The 26,630-nt window shown below is 39.2% G+C and overlaps 2 protein-coding genes across 2 annotated transcripts; one reads left to right on the forward strand and one right to left on the reverse strand.

Moving 5' to 3' along the window:
- Positions 1-1,595: 1,595 nt before the first annotated feature.
- Positions 1,596-3,924, forward strand: LOC133316533 (uncharacterized). The gene is made up of 4 exons (XM_061518285.1): positions 1,596-1,817; positions 1,920-2,041; positions 3,236-3,403; positions 3,704-3,924. Exons 1-4 carry the CDS (start codon positions 1,596-1,598, stop codon positions 3,801-3,803), a joined length of 612 nt encoding a protein of 203 aa, XP_061374269.1. The 3' UTR covers positions 3,804-3,924.
- A 5,063-nt stretch (positions 3,925-8,987) lies between these two features.
- LOC133316534 (uncharacterized) lies at positions 8,988-25,315 on the reverse strand. The gene is made up of 6 exons (XM_061518286.1): positions 25,183-25,315; positions 24,110-25,063; positions 23,800-23,990; positions 22,647-23,066; positions 22,296-22,523; positions 8,988-9,668 (listed from the first exon to the last, which is right to left on the reverse strand). Exons 1-6 carry the CDS (start codon positions 25,313-25,315, stop codon positions 8,988-8,990), a joined length of 2,607 nt encoding a protein of 868 aa, XP_061374270.1.
- Between the last annotated feature and the right edge of the window lie 1,315 nt (positions 25,316-26,630).

The following is a 26,630-nucleotide window of genomic DNA, read 5'->3' on the forward strand; positions in this document are numbered from 1 at the left end:
ATGTCCCTTTGAAAAATAAAGTGCGAATAAGTAATAATATTAACAGAACTTAAAGAAGAAGCTTTTTATAAATTTAAGAATTTAATATGTATGGTTACATCTTATCAAAATTTAATTTGTGAACCTCTTAATTAATAGTTATCAACGTTGTAGTTGGCTTTTTTTTCTTTTTTCTTTTTCAGTATGTTATACATTTTTTTTTTTTAAAAAATACTATGAAAATACATATCGTAAGAGACTAAGAGTCACAAAATAATTTTATTTCCAAATTGCTTTTTGCAAATTTATTTAGATACTAAGAACTTATTTTGTTTTAAACAATACAGATCGGTTTTACTTTAATCAGCATTTAGCAATCTGTTTGACCATACTTATTAGGGATTTGATTTTCTCATGTTGCATGAGAATTCAATTCTTATGTTGTGACACAACTAATAGTGAGCCTCACATATATTAAAAAGAGAAAAAGAAAAGAAAAGCTTTGTACGCAAATCGAAGAGTCACAATATGAGAATTGAATTCTCGTGCAACATGAGAAAATGTTTTCCCTACTTATTATTATGATTTTACGTACATTTTTTAATTTTAAAAGACGAAGCAAACTCCGACACAACCGTTTTTAATGGCATGTGCCAAACAACTACACGTCACATGCATAATCCTTGATCTAGTATAATTCATTCTGAGCGCATACTTGATCCCAATGCTGCTTATGATTATTACTTATTAATAATAAAACCCACCTACTTCCACGTCCTAATATCGTTAAATTTATATAAGGAAGGTGAAGTTGAGAATATTTTAGTAATAAAAATTTGAAAATAGATCAGTCGATTCAATTTTCAAGTTAGAAGAATCAGTGAATAATATACAGTCTTAATTTTCTTTCATTATTTTTTTTAAGTATATCATTATATATAATTTTTTAAAAAAAATTATATCTATCAAAAGAGAATTTCAGTATTACCAAACACAGATCAATTAATACGTGATATTTCAGCATAATCAGAAATCTCAAATTTAAATTCTAAATATGCAATTGTGTCAAAAAAATTTAAGAAGAGATTTGTCATTTTTGTAATTCTACCATACTCAACTGAATTAGTCGAGTAATCAATGGTGAATAAATTAAAAAAAAAAAAATTTCATTGCGGGTCACAAGATTCATAAGAGAATAATGGTTTTTTTTATTTTATTTTATTTTTTTATACGAAAGAACATGGAATTTAAATGAATTATTATGAATCGCCTTAGAGATAGCATGAAGCACCTAGCAAACTTCTATCTGTATGGACATGAATTTGATCTCTCAGCTTGTGAAACTGTAACTCAATAAATATTATTCAACCACTTTCTTTTCTTTTCTTTTTTGATTTAATATATATAGGAGCTGACCTGCCACATGAGGTAGCAGAGAGCAAGGAAGAATTTCTGCGTCATATGAGGTTGTGGGCTATTAAAGACAGAGTCAATCAACATTGAAATAAAGCCTAAAGAATGGGGCAGAAACCATCAGAGAGAGACAACTTTGGCTAAGTTAATGATATATATAAATGAAGAGCAGAGGAGAGAGAGAGAGAAAGAAAAAAAAAAAAATGGATGTGAAGAAAATTGTGGTTGTGGTAGAAGATGTAGATGCAGCTAGAACTGCTCTACAATGGGCTCTTCAAAATATCATACGCTATGGTGACATCATCACCCTTCTCCATGTCTACCATTCCACAAGATCAAGAAGCAGAAACAAAGCTCGTCTTCTTCGCCTCAATGGCTTTAAGTTAGCTCTTTCCTTTCAAGACATCTGCAACAACTACCCCAACGTAGTTAACTTCATTTCTTGTTTTTCTTTTTGTTCTCTTTCATTTATTATTATTATGTTAGAATTAACGGATATGTGCCATAATCTTAGGATTGTGTTACAGGCAAAGGTTGAGATTATTGTCACGGAAGGGGACCAAGAAGGAACCAAGATTGCTGCTACGGTGCGAGAGATTGGAGCTTCAGTGCTTGTGGTTGGACTTCACGATCATAGTTTTCTTTACAAGTAAGTCCAATGTGAAAATATTTTGAGTTTTGAGGTCAATTTCTTGAGTAGATGAATATTGGAATTATTAATAATGCCTATGAATGTTGGTAGTTGTTATCGGAAGGTCATGTGATGAATGATGATGATCCTCTCCTCAGAATTCATTGCTTTTTGAGACAAAATTCAAGTTGGATTTCTCTCTTGTCATTGTCATCTTGATGTGGATGATCAATGAACACCTGAAAAATAGTGTTCTTTGGATATGTATTTGGGGAAAACAGAAAGGTAAGGTTCTGATTAGAGGTCAGCTTCTGTCTGATGGGTTCTGGGGATTTCACTTTAATTACATCTTACTCAGCAATCTGGCTGATCCTGACCTTCATTATTTGACAACATTTTCATGGGTTAGTGGGACCTGAATTTATTAATTGTCCAATCTTCATGTAATATATATATATCACTACCAGAAAAAACTTGTATAATGACGGAATTGCTATGGAAATTCCGTCGTTAATTTCATCATCGCTATTATTTTCCATCGCAAATTCCCTCGCAAATGATTTTGCGAGGGAATTTGTGACGGAAAGTAGTAGCGAGGATGAAATTAGTGACGGAATTTCCATAACAATTCCGTCGCTATACAGGTTTTTTCTAGTAGTGTATATATATATATATATATATATATATATATATATATATATATATCAGGTTAATATTTTTCTAGGCACTTGAGAATTATGGATAGTACATAGTTATAATGTTAAAGTTGTTTTTTTTTCTTTGCTCAGTCACTTTTCAGAACTTGTGTAATGACGACGTGGAAAAAAAGAAAATAAACTGTAACATTATAACTATATACTAGCCATAATATATAAATAAAAAAATAACTTGAAATAAGTTTATCTCATAAATATTTTATTAATATATATTTCCTATTAGTTACTGCCACACAAAAGAGTTCTAAAGAAGGAAGCTCCAATACTACCATATCTATATATGGCTCAAAGAATTGATGTGGTGGCTCTACCAAATGCTTACAGAACCATTTAATTGCATTTGACACGTATTCATTGTATTTTGTGTCTTGATCAGATACCAAATGCATTGATTTTCTGTTTGTTTCTTATATATATTTTTTTACCTGTGCAACTTTGTAGTACTACTAGGAGAAATCATACAACTCAAAGCTGTGTTTTTATTCATTTGTAACAGATTCGCAATGGCCCATTCCCATAACAGCATAGCCAGCAACTTCAACTGCAGAGTACTGGCGATCAAGCAGCCTCATGTGTCAACACCTAGGCCCATGATATCTGCATTAGCTGTACTTGACAGTTCAACCAACATGGACTTTTCACAGATTGATATTTCTAGATTAGAGTAAGTTTCATGACAATCTATCTCACCATCAACAATTTCTCCGCATGTTACATTCTTTACTTGAGATTAGGAATTTGGAGTTTATATATTATTAGAAGCCTACATTGTTTCCATATGCTATTTAAGTAAAAGCCTGTTTATAGTGTATCTTTGTTTGTTTTCATTAAAGTGGCTTTCTTTCATAAATTTTGAGTAGATATAAATGAAGCAATTAATTAAGAGCATAATGAGAGGCACAAACCCACAATTAAGGTTTTTTAACACAGCTTCTAATAACTCAGTGTTAGAATTGAATTGCAGAGTCTTTCCTACCCCTCCAACAAAAATTCCATACCGAATCTGCCCAAACCCGTCAGCAATTATTTGGAGATCAAGGAGGACAAGGACAAGGAGAAGGTGAAGGACACAATTTCGTTCAGAAAATCTTCTTTTAATTGAAGTGGTCCCAAAAGTAATTTGGGCCTTTTTTTTTTTTTTTTTTTTTTTTTGCCCTTTCCAATTTCCTACAATTTATGTTCACCTGCCACACATACACATACAAAAGAAAAGTGCAATTGACAGATTAGTTTGGTCGTCTATGCCTACGTTAGAATAGTTTGGCAGTTTATGCCTACATTTTTCTCATTGTACAAAGGATCTTGTGGTAACATTACCTTCCTACAGATTTGAAGAGTTAGGTAGAGTTTTCCTTTTCTTTATTTTTTTTATCTTTATCTTTCGAATTTCCCCCTTGCTTACCGAAGATGCTATGACACTGCCTCATTGACACGGCATAATACCAAATTCAAATGGTCAAATTCTCTTTCTTTTCTTAAAACTTTGAATTGGAGACGCGTCACATGAGAGCGTTCTGTGCACGGGATCTCTTTTACTTACGGTAGTAGGTAGTTACAATATAAGAGACTTCACATTGTACGGGGCGTTTGGCAGAAAAATGACGATATTCAAAAATATGATGGAAGATTGAGTTTTATGAGAATATTAACTAGAAATTGTTTGGTAGGTTAAAATATTATAGAAAATATTAGCTTAATTTTCTTAAATCTATATTTGATTAATGTTAAAATATTGCTGGGAATATGTGGTGAATTTACTAAACTAACCCTTGTAATTCATTTTGTTTATTCAGTAAAATATTAGAGAGTTATTTTTTTATTTGAATACAACTGCAGTGCCGTTTTAGTTTTTTCAGCCTAGTACCTATTATCAAGACCCATCGTTCATTCCCCCTCCTCGTTCTCTATCTGTCACCGATCAAAGTCTAACAACAAATATTCGTTCAGAAACTATACTCACAAGTCGAACAATTTGATTTAATTAACATATACCCCTCACAAAAACAAAACAAAAATCATTTCCACAGGCTGTTTGGACATGCAAAAGGAACAGCTGTGACAATTTTTTGGAGCAGCTAAGCTGACGGAGCAGCTGTCCACCATTTTTCGAAGAGTGATGAGGCTATTTTTTCAGGTCTCGGAGCGTTGTCTTTCTCAAATCCAATTTCTTCAGGTCGTCTCCTTCAGAAAACAAGTACACGAAAAGCAGAAAGCAAGTACACGAATCAGAGTTATTTTGTCACAAATTTTGCGGTTACTTTTCCATCTCCCAGGAAAGGTGAGAATACCACTATCTAGGTTGCATTTTTCAGTGGTATTCTAATCACAATTTACACACAAAAAGGAATCCAAGGCATCCTCACTTCTCCAGGATTATTTTCTCAAATACTGTACCAAAGAAGGACTTCTTAAAAATCCATCCCAACTTTCCTGGATTTTCAAAATTATTCCCCCTACCAAACACCCTGTAAGGTGTTACCAAATGGCATTTTGTACAAGTGGTATGTTGACCATATAAAATCATGTCATATGGTTAGAAATAAAATCTCCCACCAAAATTTTAGACTTTCCATTCAAGGAAATTTTTTGTTTCTGTTTTAAACAAATATAATGGCTAATTAAATATCAAATGCTAGAAAATTCATTTTGTGTTCCAAATCTTACCTTTTCCGCATTAAGGATATTTAATAATTTCCATTTAATGCAATTATTAACTTTTTTTTTTTGGAAACAGAGGAAAAAGAAAGAACAACAACTACACACTAACACATCTAGGCACCTCATTACTTATTGCATCATCAGATACTAAAGTCGTACACCCTGCAGGAGCATTATCATACCAGAGGGTATTCCAATCAGGAGGAGCAGCATGAGAGGCCACCCAGTCAGCCACTTGGTTTCCCTCTCTATAGACATGACCCAACACCACCATCCATTGTTTAGAAATTAACATTCTGATTCTATTCACAAACTCATAATAGGGATGTGAGCTAACACAACCCTCTTCCACTAGCTGAATTGCCATCATAGAGTCTCCTTCCAAAATGATCTGTCTCAGTCCCTGATCCCAAGCCCATTCCAGACTTATAATGAATCCCCACAACTCGGCCATTAGGATTGTTCCATTACTTAACTTCCTAGCAAAGCCTTTGATCTAAGCTCCTCAATCATTTCTAAAAAAACCCACACAGGTTAGTCGAGAACCATTAACACGACAAGAGCCATCATTATTGACTTTAATCCACCCAGGAGGAGGAGGCTTCTAGCTTATCAATATCTCTTTGTAATTTTCTAGAGCTAGACCCGCACTAGATAAAATACTAGCCAGTTTAATATTGTTCACAAAGAGAGAAACCTGGGAAAAAATCTCATAGGGAGAACTACTTTTTGTAACATCCCAAGAGCTGGCAAGGGCAGGGAGTGATCGCCGGTGCGAAAAGGCACGGACAATGAGCGGCTCATGCCAAATCTTGCAGCTTGGGGGTTCATGAATGAATCGAATCAACACCCGAAAGAGAGGGATTCCATAGACTGTGCTGGTATGGGACGGTACAGTTAGGAATGACTTATAAGAATTAATTGGTACTACCTATACTAACAAGATGCATCTACTTTTCGGTAGCCCGGATCGGAAGAACTCCATAGTTAAGCGTGCTTGACTTGGAGCAATTCTGGGATGGGTGACCTCCTGGGAAGTTTTTCCGGGAAGTGTGCGAGTGAGGACAAAGCACACTGAAAAGTCTCGTGTTAGTGTGTGGGGACAGTCATTGATTCTTGCAAGTGGCCAGGCGTTACAAGTGGTATTAGAGCAGGGTCTCTCTTCTAGTACGGTGTGGTTCGAGGACGAACCAGGCGGAAGCTGGTGGGCATGTAACATCCCAAGAGCTGGCAAAGGCAGGGAGTCATCGCCGGTGCGAAAGGGCACGGACAATGAGCAGCTCATGCCAAATCTTGCAGCTTAGGGGTTCATGAATGAATCGAATCAACACCCGAAAGAGAGGGATTCCATAGACTGTGCTGGTATGGGACGGTACAGTTATGAATGACTTATAAGAATTAATTGGTACTACCTATACTAACAAGATGCATCTACTTTTCGGTAGCCCGGATCGGAAGAACTTCACAGTTAAGCGTGCTTGACTTGGAGCAATTCTGGGATGGGTGACCTCCTGGGAAGTTTTTCCGGGACGTGTGCGAGTGAGGACAAAGCACACTGAAAAGTCTCGTGTTAGTGTGTGGGGACAGTCATTGATTCTTGCAAGTGGCCAGGCGTTACAAGTGGTATCAGAGTAGGCTTTCTCTTCTATTACGGTGTGGTTCGAGGACGAACCAGGCGGAAGCTGGTGGGCATGTAACATCCCAAGAGCTAGCAAGGGCAGGGAGTGATCGCCGGTGCGAAAGGGCACGGACAATGAACGGCTCATGCCAAATCTTGCAGCTTGGGGGTTCATGAATGAATCGAATCAACACCCGAAAGAGAGGGATTCCATAGACTGTGCTGGTATGGGACGGTACAGTTAGGAATGGCTTATAAGAATTAATTGGTACTACCTATACTAACAAGATGCATCTACTTTTCGGTAGCTCGGATCGGAAGAACTCCACAGTTAAGCGTGCTTAACTTGGAGCAATTCTGGGAGGGGTGACCTCCTGGAAAGTTTTCTCGGGAAGTGTGCGAGTGAGGACAAAGCACACTAAAAAGTCTCGTATTAGTGTGTGGGGACAGTCATTGATTCTTGCAAGTGGCTGGGCGTTACACTTTTTCCATTAAAAATCAGGTTGTTCCTGTCCTTTCAGATGGACCAGCAAATTACTCCAAAATACATTCTTCAAGTAGTGTTCTAGCTACCCCTCTTTAAGTTCGTACTAATCTAGGATTCCATGTCATTTCTTAGAAAGGAGTTTAAGCCCCTGTTATCTATCCACATGTTCCACACCTCTTGAGCCCAAATACATTCTCTAAAAATATGATCAGTGTTCTCAGCTAGGGAATGACATATGAGACAAGCAGCATATCCTGCCATATATCTGCAGACTCTCTATGCATTAGTGATCAAGTTGTCGCCAAACTAAAGGTTAAACGTGATGGTTTTTGTCTATCACCAAACTAAAGGTTAACTTTTAAAATTGATTCTCTAAAGAATATTCTGTCATTATTTCGGATTTGAATTTTCTCATGTGAAAAAAACATAATATGGTCATGTGGAGGATTATAACCATACAAAGGTTGATCAATTATAATAAAGAAAGAAAGAGAGAGAAAATACTAAAATAGGTAGTTACAAAATCATAATCGTTGATTTAACTTTACATGATTGTGATATTCCCACATTATCATGTCATGTTTTTTTTTTCACATGAGAGAATCCATTTCCCATTACTTATGCTTCTATAAGAATAAATGTGGTAACGTATTGGACTTTTGAAGAAATAATTGGGTTACAAAATCTTTAGAATTCTAATTAAAAAAACTTGATTTAGTAGTGACAGGTTTAAGTAGTTATATGATACAAGACGCAGACTTGTATCTGACTAGAGAGAGAGATTTAACAGAAAACAAAAAAGAGTTCTTTATTCATCATACCCATTGTACATACAACCCATTGTATTATATAGTGGTTAATACCCACCTCAATTAATCAACTATACATCAGACTATGCTACTGACCGTACACAATCCTTTCTACTATTAATTGGACCTTTCACTGACTTTACAAGACATAGTCTTTAGTCCATATAGGTTCCTTTCTCTTCCTAATAGGCTTGCTATCCTCACATGTAACAACTTCCCCTTCTTCAAAAGCAACCTTGTCCTCAAGGTGCAGGGAAGGGTAAACTCTTTTAAGCTCTCCAACTGATTCCCATGATGCATCTTCAGGTACCGTTTGAGACCATTAGACCAAAACTTGCTGCTGAGTTCTTCCTCTGATTGCCACTGTGCGGGAACTCAATACTGCAATGGGCACTTGGACAGGTTTGTTATCCATGCTCTCTATAGGCAGAGGTGAAGCACTAAGATTTGTTGAGCCATGAAAAGGTTTCAAGCTTAAAATATGGCAAGTAGGATGGATTTGGCTGCCTTCAGGTAACTTTAACTGATAAGAAACAGAGCTAATAATAACCTTCTGAATTGGAAAAGGGCCAAAATACCTCTTAGCAAGCTTGTGAGTAGCTCTCCTTGCTACTGATAGTTGTCTATAAGGTTGAAGACGAACTAGGACTAGATCACCCACTTGAAATGTATGATCTCAACGGTGCCTATCTGCTTGAAGTTTCATTCGATGTTGAGCACGTTGCAAGTTTAGCTTGAGACTTGCTAAGACTTCATTGCGCTTTTGAAGTAATGTGTTTAAGGCTTCTATTTTGATCAAACCCCTTGGGTACATAGGTAACATCACTGGTGCTCTCCCATACAATGCCTGAAATGGTGATGTATTAATTGAAGAGTGAAAAGAGGTATTATAATGCAATTCTGCCCAGCAAAGATAGGAAGACCAAGCATGATTTTTTTCTGAGCAAAAAGCTCTAAGGTACTGTTCAATATATCGGTTGGTCACCTCAGTTTGACCATCCGATTGAGGGTGATAAGCTGATGTTGCATGGAGTTTTGTACCACTCAATTGAAATAATTTCCTCCAAAAATTGCTCAAGAATATTGGGTCACGATCTGAAACAAAGGACCTTGGAAACCTATGAAGTTTCACAATCATGTTACAAAACAATTGAGCCACTGTTGAAGCTGTGTAAGATGCAGGAAATGGACCAAAATGTCCATATTTCGTGAGTCTATCAACCACTACTAAAATGGTGGTAAATCCTTGTGACTTTGGCAAGGCTGTAATAAAATCCAAGGTTAAATCATCAAAAACAGCTTCTGGAATAGGCAATGGATTTAACAAACCCATTGGGGCTTGAGTAGAAGTTTTCACCTGTTGACAAATGGTGCATTGAGTGATACAATCTTTGACTTCCTTGCGCATATTTTTCCAAAAGAAGGAAGCAGAGAGTTGAAGGAATGTCCTCAATACACCTGCATGGCCTCCCAAAGGTGTGCGATGAGTGTAACACCCCGTGTTAACCCAGTTTGTTAACATGTCATCGTATTAAGCTACGCTTAATTTAAAAATGCGGAATAACTTTTTACTTTCAATTATGTCGTCATTATACTTAGCCAAGTTGATTATTAAAAACCAATTACAAAATATCGCCTGTATGTGATTGCAATCCAACAACTAACTGAAATACCTCATAAAATAAATAACATAATTATGTCTCTAATCACGGAACTACAACACGTAGACCGGACAACCCTGATAGTTTATACAACTCAAGCTAAAAGTTACTAACATCAAAGCGGCATGGACAAACCCCATGCTCACCAAACAAGGCAACAAGCCCCAAAAGAGTCTCAACTCAAATATCAATATAAAGACAGAAAACATAAACAACATCCAATATCCAGTCATGTCAGCATACAACATATATACTCAGCCAAGCTCCTGCCTCCTGCCGCCAGAGGCATCAGCCCCCAAATTACCTGAACCTGAAATAAGCGTTCCCAAACGTGGGGTGAGATCTCTAAACAAGAAATCTCAGTAAGGCAAGGGGTCCTCAAAGATCTTCCACCCCAAGCTCACTTACATATGCAATATAAGATCTAAAAGCAGTAATTCAATATCAGTTCCAAAACCAGTGCAATGCAGTAGATATTCATGTCATGTGTGTTATAACCATTCTACTGATCAGAGAAGTGCAGGAATACGTCTATTACCCACACAGTACCAACCCATGCTGTACCCGCCCACAGGACCACCCCATGGCGTCCTGTCTAGGAGAACACCACATACATATCATATAGCATTTGCACTTAACAGCTCAATAGCATTTCAATAAAACAATACATGAAAACACAACATGCATATAACCTGTGAAACACGGACTCGTGTTTTTGGGAGAATTGTGCATGTCGGACACAGACACGTGTTGGAGACGGACACGTGTACGACACAGACACGTGTCTGACACGCTTGGACAAGCGTCCGACACGCGGTCAATATTTTGGGACACGTGGTCAACTCTCGGACACGCTCCGACATATTTTTTGGACACACAGTCAACTCTTTACGACACGTGGTCAACGCTCGGACACGCTCAGACACGTTTTTTTTAATCTTAATTTTATTTTATAAACTAAAAATAAAAAAAAAGTTATAAATTAATTTTTTTCTGTTATGAAATTTGACATGAAAAATTAACAAGGTACGAAAAATTATTTTTGTTTGTATTTATTTATGAAATTTAAATATTTGATTGGTTATATGACTTATTATAGATTGTTATATCTATTAAATATAAATTATATTATATATATTAAAAATATTATTTAATATCAAAACGTGTCCCAACGTGTCAAAATATGACATTTTTTAGAATTAACGTGTCGGCGTGTCGTGTCCCGTGTCAGTGTCCGTGCATTATAGCATATAACCATCCCCCCACGGGACATGGTGGAACAAACAATGGCTAAGCCGATGACACGAAAGCTTACCTTGCAGGCTAGCTATCCAAGCCAAGAGTCCACACAAGCTCAAGGTCCACACACAGCACAATCACAATTTGTTTTGGACCAGCAATCATATCAACAACCATAGCTTATAAGCATATAACATAAGACAACACTTCTCTTTTACGTTTCATGTCTTAAGGCTTCTCACAAAGCCACAAGCCCTTAATCACTTAGATTCTGACTTAGATAAGTTATTATAGAAATCCCACTTCATCAATCTAGGGTCCACAAACCCATAACTCAGTTCTGTATGAACAAGTACCGTTACTGTTCACGCAAATCCAGAATATCCGGATATTTGTCAAGGCCATATCTGGATATCATATCTGGATATGCATATCCGGATATCTCAAGACCCCATATCCAGATATAAATATCCGGATATCATATCCGGATATTTAGTGACAGAATGCAGTTCTGCATTTCGCGAGATATCCTTCCCAAAGGTGGTTCTTTTCACGATTTTAGAGGCTTAAACATGCATTTCTAGGTATGTTTAACCTTACCCAACCTTAAGTTATCAACTTTAATCCATTACATGCATCAAGGTTCCATTTTTAACCATTAAAACTCATGATCAAGGTAGGTGACACTTACCCAAGCTCAAAATAGAGCAACAATGGCTCTTGGAGCTCACGAATCAGCCTCCGAGGTACTGACTTCACAACAACACAAAAATGGCATCAAGGTGGGTCTTTTACTTCACAAGATGGCTCCTTGAAGCCTCTACAACCCAAGAGAAAGCTCCCACTACACCCAACAAGAAAATCAGCCCAACAACTCTCCCAAAATAGTGCTCACAACTTAGAAGCAAGGTTCTCTCACCCACCCAAGGCAGCTCACACCAAGATATGTTGATCAAGAGAAGAAACAATGATCAAAGGTGGTGTCTTTGGTGAGAAAATGAAGAAGGAAAGGAGTGGCAAGGTGGCTGGTCACAAGGCTTCAGCAAATGCTACGTAGAGGTGCACAAAATTGACCTAGGATCATGTGCCTCTTAGTATTTATAGCCGGTTTAAACTTAATCACACAGTATTAGCCCTAATAGCTACGCTTAGCATTTTAATCCCAAACTTTGGAATCTGAACCTACTCATTTTTTTAAGATTTATCATATTTTTCTTTTATTTTTTGCAGCACCTTTTCGGTACTCGCTTTTCCATAGCCAGTATTAGTTCGGGCACCAGTTCTCATTATTTTGACTTGAAACTTATTTTACAAGTCCTACATAATATTCTAGAAATATTCATGCACTTATTATAATTTTCTGGGATACTTCATCGGTACGCATTTATACTGAGTAGTAGAGCCGATATCTGCACTTTTCGTCAGAAAAGCGAATTTCAGCATTATTAATCACTTACTATAATTATTTAAGCCTCATCATAATTATTAGGGTCAATTATGGAATTATTTCCTGATTCTCACATTTATTTAATTAATTTCCTTAATTAACGGTGCGAGTTATTACATTCACCCCACCTTTTTAAGGATTTTGTTCTCAAAATCAGAAACATACCTGTCTCGGAAGTCGGGATACTGCCGAAGAAGCTCGTCCTCTCGCTCCCAAGTGCACTCCTCAGGAGTTCTTCCAGTCTATTGCACTTTGATCATCGGAATGATCTTGCTCCTCAGCTGCTTCTCGCCTTGATCGAGAATCTTGAGTGGTCCGACGGGAGTCTTTAGGTTCTCCCGAACCTCCACATCATCCAGTTGCACCACGTGCGAAGGATCCGCTACATATTTGCAAAGCTGAGACACGTGAAATACGTCGTGGATGTTGGCCAAGTTCGGAGGCAAGACAAGCCGGTAGGCAATAGGTCCTACTCTACCACGTATCTGGTATGGTCCAATGAAACACGGGCTCAGCTTCCTCACTCCGAGGGCCCGACCAACACCGGTGACAGGTGAAAGTCTCACAAACACGTGCTCGCCCTCACTGAATTCCAGTGGACGATGCCGCACATCATAGTAACTCTTCTGACGATTCTGCGACTGCTTCAGCTTTTCCCTGATCAACTTGATCTGCAGGGTGGTATCTTGGACAAAGTCCAAGCCAAACAACTCCTTATCTCCAACCTCAGACCAGCAGGTAGGAGTCCGACACCTCCTACCATACAACGCCTCATAGGGTTCCATGCCCAGGCTAGCATGGAAACTGTTGTTGTAAGAAAACTCCACCAATGACAGGTACCTATCCCATGCTTAACCCTACTTCAAAGTGCAAGCCCTCAATATGTCCTCCAATGTCTGGATGGTCCGCTCAGTCTGTCCGTTAGTCTGAGGGTGATAGGCTGTACTCAGTCTCAACTGTGTACCAAAAGCCTCCTGCAGCGCCTCCCAGAACCGAGATGTGAACTTCGGGTCCCTATCATTAATGATACTCTCGGGCACCTCGTGAAGTCTCACAATCTCGCAAACATATAGTCTGGCCAACTGCTCAGTAGTGAAGCTCACCTTCACCGGAAGAAAGTGGGCAGACTTAGTCAATCTGTCCACAATGACCCAGATAGAGTTGTAACCAGCCTGAGTCTTCCGCAATCCCACCACGAAGTCCATGGAAATGCTATCCCATTTCCATTCCGGAATCTCAAGAGGTTGAAGTTTACCATACGTCTTCTGGTGTTCTATCTTCACCTTCTGGCAAATCAGGCACTTAGACACAAACACAACTATGTCCTTCTTCATGCCCGGCCACCAGTAGTTTCTCTTCAAATCCTGGTACATCTTTGTAGCACCAGGGTGGACAGTAAAATGGCCATTATAAGCCTCTGTCATCACCTCAACAGTCAAAGGACCTCGAGGAACCACAATCCTCTTCTGAAAGGTCAACAGTCCATCCTCATTCCAAGACACAACGTCTTGGTTCTTCACATAATCTAGGCACTCTCTCTACACTTGCGCCTCTTTGATATTCTCAATGAGCTCGTTCTCAACTTGCACAGTTTCCATTTCGAGAAGTGCACCTCCAAACAAAGAGGTCACCGTCAGATCTTGAAACTGTTCGATGATATCATAATCACCCATGGTTAAACTGGATAGGCTCATGGATTTCTAACTTAAAGCATCAGCTACCACATTGGCCTTGCCATGATGGTACTGCAACTTGAAGTCGTAGTCCTTTAGATACTCGATCTATCTCCTCTGTCTCATGTTCAGCTCCTTCTGATCGAACAAATACTTCAAGCTCTTGTGATCACTGAACACAGCAAACTTCATGCCATAGAGATGATGCCTCCAAATCTTGAAAGCAAACACAATAGCAGCCAACTCCAAATCATGAGTCGGGTAGTTCTCCTCATGAGGCTTCAACTGCCTCGAAGCATAGGCAATCACCTTGCCCAACTACATCAACACACATCCGAGCCCCTTTCCAGAGGCGTCGGTGTACAACTCAACTTCCTCAGCAGGATCAGGATGGACCAACACAGGTGCACTAGTCAGTCTCTCCTTTAACTCCTGGAAACATTCCTCACACTTGTGAGTCCACACAAATGGAGTCTCCTTGCAGGTAAGGCGAGTCAAAGGCAGAACCAGCATAGAAAATCCCTTGATGAACCTCCGGTAGTACCATGCCAAACCCAGAAAACTCCTCACCTCAGTAACTGTCTTGGGCCTCTCCCAATCTAGCACAGCCTCAATCTTGTTCGGATCCATAACAACTCCTTTTGCATAAATCACTTGTCCCAAAAACTTTACGGACTTAAGCCAAAACTTACATTTGGAAGGCTTAGCATAAAGCCTTTTCTCCTTCAGCACTTGCAACACAATCTTCAAGTGCTCAGCATGTTCCTCCTCAGTCTTGGAGTAAATCAATATGTCGTCAATGAAGACGATCACAAACTGGTCCAGGTATGGCTGGAAAATCCTGTTCATGTAATCCATGAACACTACGGGTGCATTGGTGAGTCCAAACGAGATCACCAAATACTCATAGTGACCGTATCTCGAACGAAATGCAGTCTTCGGGACATCCTCCTACTTCACCCGAATCTGATGGTATCCGGACCGGAGATCGATCTTCGAATACACACAAGCACCCTTCAGTTGATCCAACAGATCATCAATGCGCGGAAGGGGATACTTGTTCTTGATTGTCACATTGTTCAACTGCCTGTAGTCGGTGTACAATCGCATAGTCCCGTATTTCTTCTTCACAAAAATGACCGGTGCTCCCCATGGAGACAAACTCGGTCGAATGAAGCTTTTCCCTGAAAGGTCCTCAATGTGTTTCTTCAGCTCCGCCAACTCTGGTGGCGACATCCGATATGGAGCCAATGAAACGGCCCCCACACCAGGCAATAAGTCAATGGAGAACTCTATCTCCCTCTACGGTGGAAACTCAAGAATGTCCTCAGGAAATACCTCGAGGAATTCCCTCACCACAGGAATGCCAGTGATATCCTTTTGTGCCCCACTCACCTAACCTCCCAACATGACATATCCGAAGGCCCCTGCCCTCAAGGCTCTCCTAGCCTATAGTAATGATATATAAGGCGAGGAACTGGCTGTGGAGTCACACAGAGACATCACCACTCGCTTGGCACAACAGTCAATTATCACACAATTCCTGGACAACCAATTCATGCCCAGAATAATCTCCAAATTGGCCATCGGCAATCCTATCAGATCTACCGAGAACTCACGACCATCCCACTGAAATGCTACATTGCGATGAACAGTGGAGGTATCACACTTTTCTCCGGTGGCGATGGTCACCCGCAACGGTGGAGAAAGCACAGACATGGGTAACTCAAGCCCCACAACAATCAGGGTAGCAATGAATGAATGCGTAGCACCGGAGTCAAACAAGACATCGACATAAGATCCACCAATGGAAACAGTACCTCTGACAAGGTTCGGAGCTCGGTCCAACTGCTGCCGATCCAAAGTGTAAACTCACCTCATGACAGGTGGCGCAACAGGTGCCGCTGTAGGTGGAAGGGGAACCATCTGTAATGGAACTACCTGAATTGCTGCAGCTCTCGCCGTCGACGACGAACACTCTCTAGCATAGTGGCCCTCCTTGCCACACTGGAAACATATAGTCTAGCCTGTAGCACACGACCCTAGATGAACCTTCCCACATCCCGAGCATCTGGGAGTAGGAGATCTCGCTGTACTCCCCTGAGCAGAAGTCCTCTTAAACAGATTTGGCGCTTGCCTAGCCGCCAACTGCTTCCTCTTGCCGTTCCCAGCAAACTTTCTGTCTCTCCAAGAAGTGGAACTTCCAGTTCCATTCGTCTCAGCAATCATGGCCCTCTTGGCCTTACTCGTAATGCAGACATCCCCAATGTCCTTACACTATTGTACCAGTGTACCAAAATCTCTCGATGCAGCTCTAGCAATATATTCTGCAATCACCTCACTAAGTCCCCTGCGGAACTTTGCAGCCAAAAAGGTCAGAGTGGGCACCGCCATCCGAAAGTGGGCGAACTTCACAAGCTCATTAAACTTGGCTAGGTACTCGTCAACAGACATCGAGCTTTACACCAATCTATCAAACTTCCACTGCTTCCTCTCCTGCGCATCGTAAGGGAAGTATCTGCCCAAAAAGCAGTCCTCGAAGAATGGCCATGTCATAACATGACCCTGCATCTCATAGGCACGAGAGGTGTTCATCCACCACTCATGTGCATCTCCCTCCAACATGTAAGTGGCGAACATCAACTTCTGCGGGTCCGTACACTGCATAACCCAGAAGATCTTCTCCAATGCCTGCAGCCATCACGCCGCAGCAATAAGATCAAACGACCCATCAAAGGAAGGTAGCTTATGCTTGCGGAAAGCATTAAGCCGGCGGTCTATAGTATCGCGATCCTCAGCAGGCTCCACATAGGGCTCCATCACCCCAGTAGCATGACCAGAGCCCTCAACATGGCTCTGGCTATCGTCCTGCAGACTAGGTGGAGGCGGTGGAGGTGGTGGAGGAGGAAACTGACCCTCATTGCGGCCAGCCCTTATCTCCTCCAACATGACCTTCATCATGGTCATGTTCGCCAACCTGTTTTCCTCAAGAACGTCCTCTGTGGCCCTCCAATGCAGTCAGGACAGGATCCGGCTGATCCTCAGTGGTCTCACGGTTCCTCCTAGATAGTACCATGACTCTGCACAAGTTACACAAAGGATGAGTTGATCAGGCCCACGCAATGTGGTCACATATGCATTATCATAGCAAAATCCAACAGAGAGAACACACAAGAGAGACTCGTAACCAAACATCCTAAGTTATTGCAATACATACAGGCTTTTCCCTAGAAAGTGCTCTGATACCATAAAATGTAACACCCCGTGTTATCCTGATTTTTTAACATGTCATCGTATTAAGCCACACTTAATTTAAAAATGCGGAATGACTTTTTACTTTCAATTATGACGTCATTATACTTAGCCAAGTTGATTATTAAAAACCAATTACAAAATATCGCCTGTATGTGATTGCAATCCAACAACTAACTGAAATACTTCATAAAATAAATAACATAATTATGTCTCTAATCACAGAACTACAACAAGTAGACCGGACAACCCTGATAGTTTATACAACTCAAGCTAAAAGGTACTAACATCAAAACGGGATGGAAAAACCCCATGCTCACCAAACAAGGCAACAAGCCCCTAAAAGAGTCTCAACTCAAATATCAATATAAAGACAGAAAACATAAACAGTATCCAATATCCAGTCATGTCAGCATACAACATATATAATCAGCTAAGCTCCGGCCTCCTGCCGCCAGAGGCATCAGCCCCCAAATTACATGAACCTGAAATAAGCGTCCCCAAACGTGGGGTGAGATCTCTAAACAAGAAATCTCAGTAAGGCAAGGGGTCCTCAAGGATCTTCCACCCCAAGCTCACTTACATGTGCAATATAAGTTCTAAAAGCAGTAATTCAATATCAGTTCCAAAACTAGTGCAATGCAGCAGATATTCATGTCATGTGTGTTATAACCATTCTATTGATCAGAGAAGTGTAGGAATACGTCTATTACTCACACAGTACCAACCCATGTTGTACCTGCCCACAGGACCACCCCATGGCTTCCTGTCTAGGCGAACACCACATACATATCATATAACATTTGCACTTAACAACTCAATAGCATTTCAATAAAACAATACATGAAAACACATCATGCATATAACCATCCCCCATGGGACATGGTGGAACAAACAATGGCTAAGCCGAGGACATGAAAGCTTACCTTGCAAGCTAGCTATCCAAGCCAAGATTCCACACAAGCTCAAGGTCCACACACAGCACAATCACAATCTGTTTTGGACCAGCAATCGTATCAACAACCATAGCTCATAAGCATATAACATAAGACAACACTTCTCTTTTACGTTTCATGTCTTAAGGCTTCTCACAAAGCCACAAGCCCTTAATCACTTAGATTCTGACTTAGATAAGTTATTACAGAAGTTCCACTTCATCAATCTAGGATCCACAAACCCATAACTCAGTTTTGTATAAACAGTACCGTTACTGCTCACGCAAATCCAGAATATCCGGATATTTGTCGGGGCCATATCCGGATATCATATCCGGATATCATATCCGGATATGCATATCCGCATATCTCAAGACCCCATATCCAGATATCAATATCCGAATATCATATCTGGATATTTCTCGACAAAATGCAGTTTTATATTTCGCGAGATATCCTTCCCAAAGGTGATTCTTTTCACGATTTCAGAAGCTTAAACATGTATTTCTAGGTGTGTTTAACCTTACCCAACCTTAAGTTATCAACTTTAATCCATTACATGCATCAATGTTCCATTTTTAACCATTAAAACTCATGATCAAGGTAGGTGACACTTACCTAAGCTCAAAATAGAAAAAAATGGCTCTTGGAGCTCACCAATCAGCCTCCAAGGTATTGACTTCCCAACAACACGAAAAATGGCATCAAGGTGGGTCTTTTACTTCACAAGATGGCTTCTTGCAGCCTCTACAACCCAAGAGAAAGCTCCCACTACACCCAACAAGAAACTCAGCCCAATAACTCTCCCAAAATAGTGCTCACAACTCAAAAGCAAAGTTCTTTCACCCACCCAAGGTAGCTCACACCAAGATATGTTGAACAATAGAAGAAACAATGATCAAAGGTGGTGTCTTTAGTGAGAAAATGAAGAAGGAAGGGAGTGGCAAGGTGGCTGGTCACAAGGCTTCAGCAAATGCTACGTAGAGGTGCACAAAACTGACCTAGGATCATGTGCCTCTTAGTATTTATAGCCGGTTTAAACTTAATCACACAGTATTATCACTAATAGCTACGCTTAGCATTTTAATGTTAGTATATAAATGTCCTAGAGACAATCTTTTGATTAGATTATGACATATGTGGACCTTTTTATATTGTCGCAAATAAATAATAAGCACTCTTTATCCCGTTTCATATTTTGTCTCAATATTATTGTTAATATATTATATGAGTAACTCGATAAACCGCTTGGAATAAAATAGGTATCTCTCGAGTAACTGTGATGAGATCACGATCATGAGGATTTAAAGATACCAGATGTTTATTCCTAATTTTATGTTCCTAGTCTAGAGACACTGAGAATGAGGATCAGTAATCTCGAGTAAGACTAGCACGACTTATCTACTTGTATTCGGATACAAGGTAAAGACCTCATGAGCTACAGATATAGAGATGTCTTAGCTAAAGTCATGGGTGGACCTATAAGGGTATAGCTCGCACTGAACAGACCCACAAAAAGACTCTATGAGGAAATCTTACAAATGTATCATTAGAGCAGTCTCTTAATATTTGGGTATGTTTTTCCTTAGACCATAAGTTGTCACCTAGACTGTGTTCTAGAAGGCATATTTTGATTGTATACCTCGTATGCCTGAAACATGGAGACTCATAGGTATACTTTTGGGCATGTCCTGAAAGAGCACATGCCTAGGGTGATAAGCTGAAGGATTTCGTCAAATCTCTGTAAGGGATTAGGTTATCTGTAAACCGGAGAAATCAGGATGACATTTATAGGACTCGGGAATCTATGCATAGTAAAAGAGATCATGAGATGATCTGCCTTTAGAGTCAGTAAATTGAAGAATCCCTATTTCGAATTAAAGCTTATCCTAAACCGCAAGGGTTGATACGTATCCTCACCCTAGGTTTAAAGGGAAGGTAACCGAGACGAAAGGAAATACAAACGGTAACCAAATATATGTAATAGGATGATCATGTCATTAACCTAACTAGCTCTGGGGCAACAAAGCATTGCTAGTGCTCTGTGTTATCATTAAATGGGTTGTGGGCTTGTTGGGCCAAAGCCCATTTATGTCAGTGGCTATGTTGGGCCTAATGGGTCACACACTAACACCTTATTGTCTTGATGATATAGCATTAAAGGTATTGAGCCTAATAATGGTTGTTAGCCCAAGAAGAAGTTAGGAAGCCCACCTAAGAGGGAAAGGGCGCATGGTAGTAGTAATGGGCTTGGATGGTCCAAGACATTATTAATTAATTTAATTAGTTAAATTAATTATCAAATATTTAAATTTAGAATTTAAATTTTGAATTTGAATTTTGAATTTAAATGTTTGAGCGTTTGAATTTAAATGTTTGAATTTGAATTGGCTGTGAAAGGTTGTTTCATAACAAAAGGATAAGATGAGATCTTGATGGATCAAATCCCAAGTATCAAGAGAAGATCTTTGGACATCTTCTAGCAAGATTGGGGCACTGATTTGGTGATCCTTTGATGGTCATATAGTCAACCAAATAAGATTCAATCAGATTTGGTTTGTTGAGAGAATAAGTGAGTGAGTTGGTTCAATTTGAATTGCAACTACTTAATGTATTTGGACTGTTTTTGGGCTGAATAAGGGCGCACCAAATGGCTGGCCATATGATGGTTATTTTTGACTAGGTATAGACTTAGTCTCATGAGGATATGATAGGAGGTTGTTGGCTAGATTTGAATTGCAACAACTCCACTTATTCCTCCACCATTGGGCACTACATAGGTCATATTTTTGGGAGAAAAATCTGATTCAAATCAATTTGATCTCTCATCTCCAAAAATGCATCCTTTTGTTAGGTTCTCTTAAGGGTTTTTCGAAAACTACCTAGCCTCTTCTCATAGAACTTCATGCCCCACTTTGTGAGTCTTTATGCTGAAAATTCACTCAACTAAACACCTTGAAACCTAAGCCTCTTTCTCTCCTATTGGACGCCTAGCTAGACTTCCTTGTGGTGTTCGATTGGTGGCTTTTAAGAAGTGTTCTTGCATCTTGATGTAGGGTGGTTTGGATCTACATTATAGGGTTTGAACCTTCAAACCTTACACTGATCACTTTGGAGTTTTTGAATCACGAACAAAGGTATCATTACGTCCTAAAGTACGTATCTTAATTTGCATGTGTGTTTCCGCTCTTGAAAAATTTTGTTTTCATCCTCACATGCCTACGGCCTTCAAGGCCATTGTCTTTCATTTATTCCCAAACTTTGGAATCTGAACTTACTCATTTTTCTAAGATTTATCATATTTTTCTTTTATTTTTCGTAGCACCTTTCCGGTACGCGCTTTTCCATAGCCAATATCAGTTCTGGCACCAGTTCTCATTATTTTGACTTGAAACTTGTTTTACAAGTCCTACATAATATTCTAGAAATATTCATGCACTTATTATAATTTTCCGGGATACTTCATCGGTACGCATTTATACCGAGTAGCAGAGCCGGTATCTGCATTTTTCGTCAGAAAAGCGACATTCAGCATTATTAATCACTTACTATAATTATTTAAGCCTTATCATAATTATTAGGGTCAATTATGGAATTATTTCCTAATTCTCACATTTATTTAATTAATTTTCTTAATTAACGGTGCAGGTTCTTACAAAGAGCTTCAGTAATCAGAATGGCTTTAAGCTGGGATTGTGTGCCCAACATGAATCTGTCTTTGTAAAACAACAGGCCATCCTTACACGTAATAAAGGGGTCCTTGTTTGTACCATTTACCAATGACTGATGTATAGCCAATAAGTCCTGGTCTGCAGAATTTTCTGACTTAATCTGATTAATAATGTCAAATTTAGGTTCAGATATCAAAGCTAGAGCTGTACCGTGCACCATGTCATCATGTTGTCTAGATAGTGAATCTGCCACCACATTGGAAAGTCCTGTTTTATACTCAATGCTGAAACTATATCCAAGAAGCTTTGACATGCACTTCTGTTGTTCAGGAGTCTGAATTGTTTGAGTAAGCAATTGCCTCAAACTTTAATGATCTGTCCTTATCACAAAATGAGAACCTAGTAGGTAGTGTCTCCACTTCTTGATAGCCTCGGTTAATGCATATAACTCACGGACATAGGCAGAAGCTATTGCCATTTTAACCCCCAACTTCTTACTAAAAAATGAAATAGGTTTACCATTTTGTAATAATACAACCCCTATTCCAAACTTTGATGCATCCGATTCAATGACAAAAGAAGAGCTAAAATATGGAAGATTCAACACAGGTGTTGTGGACATGGCTACCTTCAACTTCTGAAAAGATACATCAGCTTCAGGAGTCCATGAGAACCTATCCTGTTTCAACAGCTCAGTTAGTGGATGGGCTATTGAAGCATAATGTTGTACAAATCTCCTATAATATCCTGTTAGACCAAGAAAAGCCCTTAGTTGCTTGATAGAGTGAGGGGTAGGCCAGTCTGTTATTGCTGATAGCTTCCTTGGATCAGCTTTAACACCAGAAATAGTCACTACATGGCCCAAATAAGCTATCTCCTGCACACCAAACTCACATTTGCTGAGTTTAACAAAAAAAAAAAGTTGTAATAGGCACCTAAGGGTGATTTCCAAGTGTTGGACATGTTCATCCATTGAAGAGCTGTAAATCAACACATCATCAAAGAAAACTACTATAAACTTGCGCAAGTAAGGTTTGGAAATTTTGTTCATTGTCGCTTGAAAAGTGGCTGGTGCATTTGTTAATCCAAATGGCATGACACAAAATTCGTAGTGCCCTTTATGTGTTCTAAAAGCGGTCTTGTGAATATCTTCAGACTTCATGCCAATTTAATGATATCTCGATCTCAAATCTAATTTGCTGAAGACTGAAGCTCCAATTAGCTCATCCAACAACTCATCTATGGTTGGAATTGGAAAAACATCCTTGACTATTATGGAATTAAGAGCACGGTAATCTATACATGCGCCAACTATTATCCTGTTTTCTCACCAACAAGACTGGTGAAGAAAAAGAACTATGGCTGTTCTGGATGAATCCCGAGGCTAACAGGTCATTAACCTGTTTCTCAATCTCCTCTTTTTGGTGATGAGGATATCTGTATGGTTTTATAGCAATTGGTTTCGAATTTTCCACTAATTGAATGGCATGAGTCATGTCTCTAAATGGTGGCAACGAGTTTGGAATGGAAAATACTATACTGCAGTTGATTAAAACTGACCATAAAGCAAGATTAACATTATCTTTTAAGGCATGTAATTATGAAATTACCTTTGCTTGAGCCTCCTCAACAGGTTGCAGTGAAAGAGTATTACATTCACCTTCCATACCCTCTGTTGATAACTCTTTTCCTTGTTGCTGACAACCACTCAATTTTACTGGTATTCCCAGCCATACAAATTCCATGGACAAATTATTGTAGTCATGGGTGACCTTGCCTAGTTGAGTTAACCAATGCATTCCTAGAATGACATTTAGTTCACTCAACTCAATAACCCACAGATCTGTAGTGAATCCATGGCCTTGAATTTGAAGTTTGACATTGGGACACTTTCTTCACAAAGTAAAAATTCTCCACTGCCTATAAAAACTCTCATTTTAGAAGACTTTTTCATAGGCAACCGAAGTTCTTCTGCTAGTCTTCTTCTAATAAAGTTGTGAGAGCTTCCAGAGTCTACTAACACCTTTACTCCTTGATTCAATATACTGGCCTGCAATTGTATTGATCTCAGATTATTACTCCCCGACAGAGAATTCAAAGCTGCATCAATTCTGGTTCCCTTGGGTTCTTCTAAACCCCGAACTATCTCTTCTTCTTGCTGTCCACCCGAGTCTTCTACTTCTCCTATAAGGAGCATCATCTTGGCGTTGCATCTATGTCTAGCTGTCCACTTTTCATCACATGTGAAACATATATCCAGTTCTCTTTTCTTTTGTATTTCTTCGGATGATAATTTTCTAACAGGTAATGTAGGTGGGGCTGGTAAGGCTAGTGCTTGGGATGATTGAATAGCTAAAGGGGTAGCTTTCTCAGTTTTGGTGGGTGAGTGGGGACGATGAAAGGATTTCTTTGTATGATTGGTGAAAGAGGAACGAAGCTCAGAATGATGGCTATCATAAGCTAAAGCTAGTTGCATAGCTTGATGCAAGCTAGTGGGCCGATGCAACTGAATTGCTCCCTGAAGATCAGGTTGCAAACCTGAAATGAAAAGAATCATTAAAAGATTATCACTGAGATCATGTACCTGGTTCATGAATCTTTGAAATTCTCGCATATAATCCGCCAAGGAACCATTTTGGGTCAATTTTGCAAGAACTCCTCTGACATCTCTGTAATGTGACGAACCGAAACGTTGTCTCACTGCCTTAGTGAACTCCTCCCACGTTTGCACAGTACCACAATTAAAGATCCATTGAAACCAGTCCCCTGCAGCACCGTCCTCAACCCTGCGATTTGGACCTTGAGATGATCCGGAGTCTGTTGTAGACATAAGAACAATTCGGATTTGAAGATCCAATTGTTGGGGTCTTGACCCTCAAATGAAGGAATCTCCATTTTCATAAAACACAGAGACCCTCGATTATCAGAACGCATTGTTGGTGGTGGCTAGGTAAATGGCGATTGTTGAATTGTTGGTTGTGACTGAGGAAAACAAGACATAAATTCTCTAAGTTGTGCCTCCATCGCTGCAAATCGTGCTTCAATCGATTCATTCACTTGATCCAATCGCTGATGAACTTGATCACGGTGAGCGGTGAATTCTTCGGCCAAATCTTGAACCCTCATGGTTGATGAGTCAAAATGAAAGCACCGGTTGATACAAGACGCAGACTAGTATCTGACTAGAGAGAGAGATTTAACAGAAAACAGAAAAGAGTTCTTTATTCATCATACCCATTGTACATACAACCCATTGTATTATATAGTGGTTAATACCCACCTCAATGAATCAACTATACATCAGACTATGATACTGACCGTACACAATCCTTTCTATTATTAATTGGACCTTTCACTGACTCTACAAGACATAGTCTTTAGTCCATATAGGTTTCTTTCTCTACCTAATAGGCCTGCTATCCTCACATGTAACATTATATGAGATTATAGGTTAATCGTGCCACCATTGTATAAAAACAAAAGTTGTTGGGAGTTAAAAAAAAATCTAATTAAGGAATTTACTCTTCTTTTTTCTCCATATGCATTCTTTCTTCTAACTAAATCTTTATTTTTCATCTACTACAACCATGTTCCTAGGTTTTCCCAATTTCGAACGAATTCTTCTTCCACCCTAGATTTACTTAAAGGGTGGGACGATGTAGCAACATCATCGAGAAAATGAATTAAACAGAGGTTAAAAGGTTTGCTTATAGAACCTTCCTGATTCCCTTGTATGTGCAGTCAAGGCTCATTGCCTCAACCCTAATGGCTTCAAAGTTCAAACTATTCCTTCCACTGACATTTTACTTTCTAGCTCTCACAAGTCACAACTCCTTTAGATAAAAATTGAAAAAAAAAACAAAAAACTACTTCGCCTAAATGTAAGTGTTGCTACTTATATATGTCTCATTTCTTAATATCACTCTTTGAGTGCTTTTGCTATTTATTCTTCCAGATATTTCTTTTAATCCACCGACTCAGGTTTCTCTCTTCTAATCATCTAAATTAACATTCACCGTATATTTTTTTCATATGATTTTGATCTCCACTTTGGGTGCATTTTCTAAATTGCCTTATAAACATAGCATGATTTTCTAATTTTTTATGCTCCACCAAATTTGAATAGTAAATTCTCTTTCTTTTCTTAATACACAAAAAAAACCTTTTGGATGATTTTAACATGATAATCTTTTTGTTGTGAAAAAAATTAGGTGATAAGGTCTATAGAGTTCAATCCTTTATTGGGGTCATTATCCGTGTGAGTCCATATTAGGTTATATTATTTTCACAGTATAACAGTATTGCGTTGAACAAGGGTTTTTTTTTTTTTGGGCATACATATATAATAGGTGAATTTTACAACTAGAAATACATGAAAGGGGAAATCGAATCGAGGTCTTCTACCCACAAGGGGAACTCATGTAACAATCTAGCTAAATTT

Source organism: Gastrolobium bilobum, unplaced genomic scaffold (assembly GCF_033153095.1).
Source record: "Gastrolobium bilobum isolate Gb01-03AN ecotype WA unplaced genomic scaffold, APGP_CSIRO_Gbil_v1 utg50801, whole genome shotgun sequence".
NCBI lineage: Eukaryota > Viridiplantae > Streptophyta > Magnoliopsida > Fabales > Fabaceae > Gastrolobium > Gastrolobium bilobum.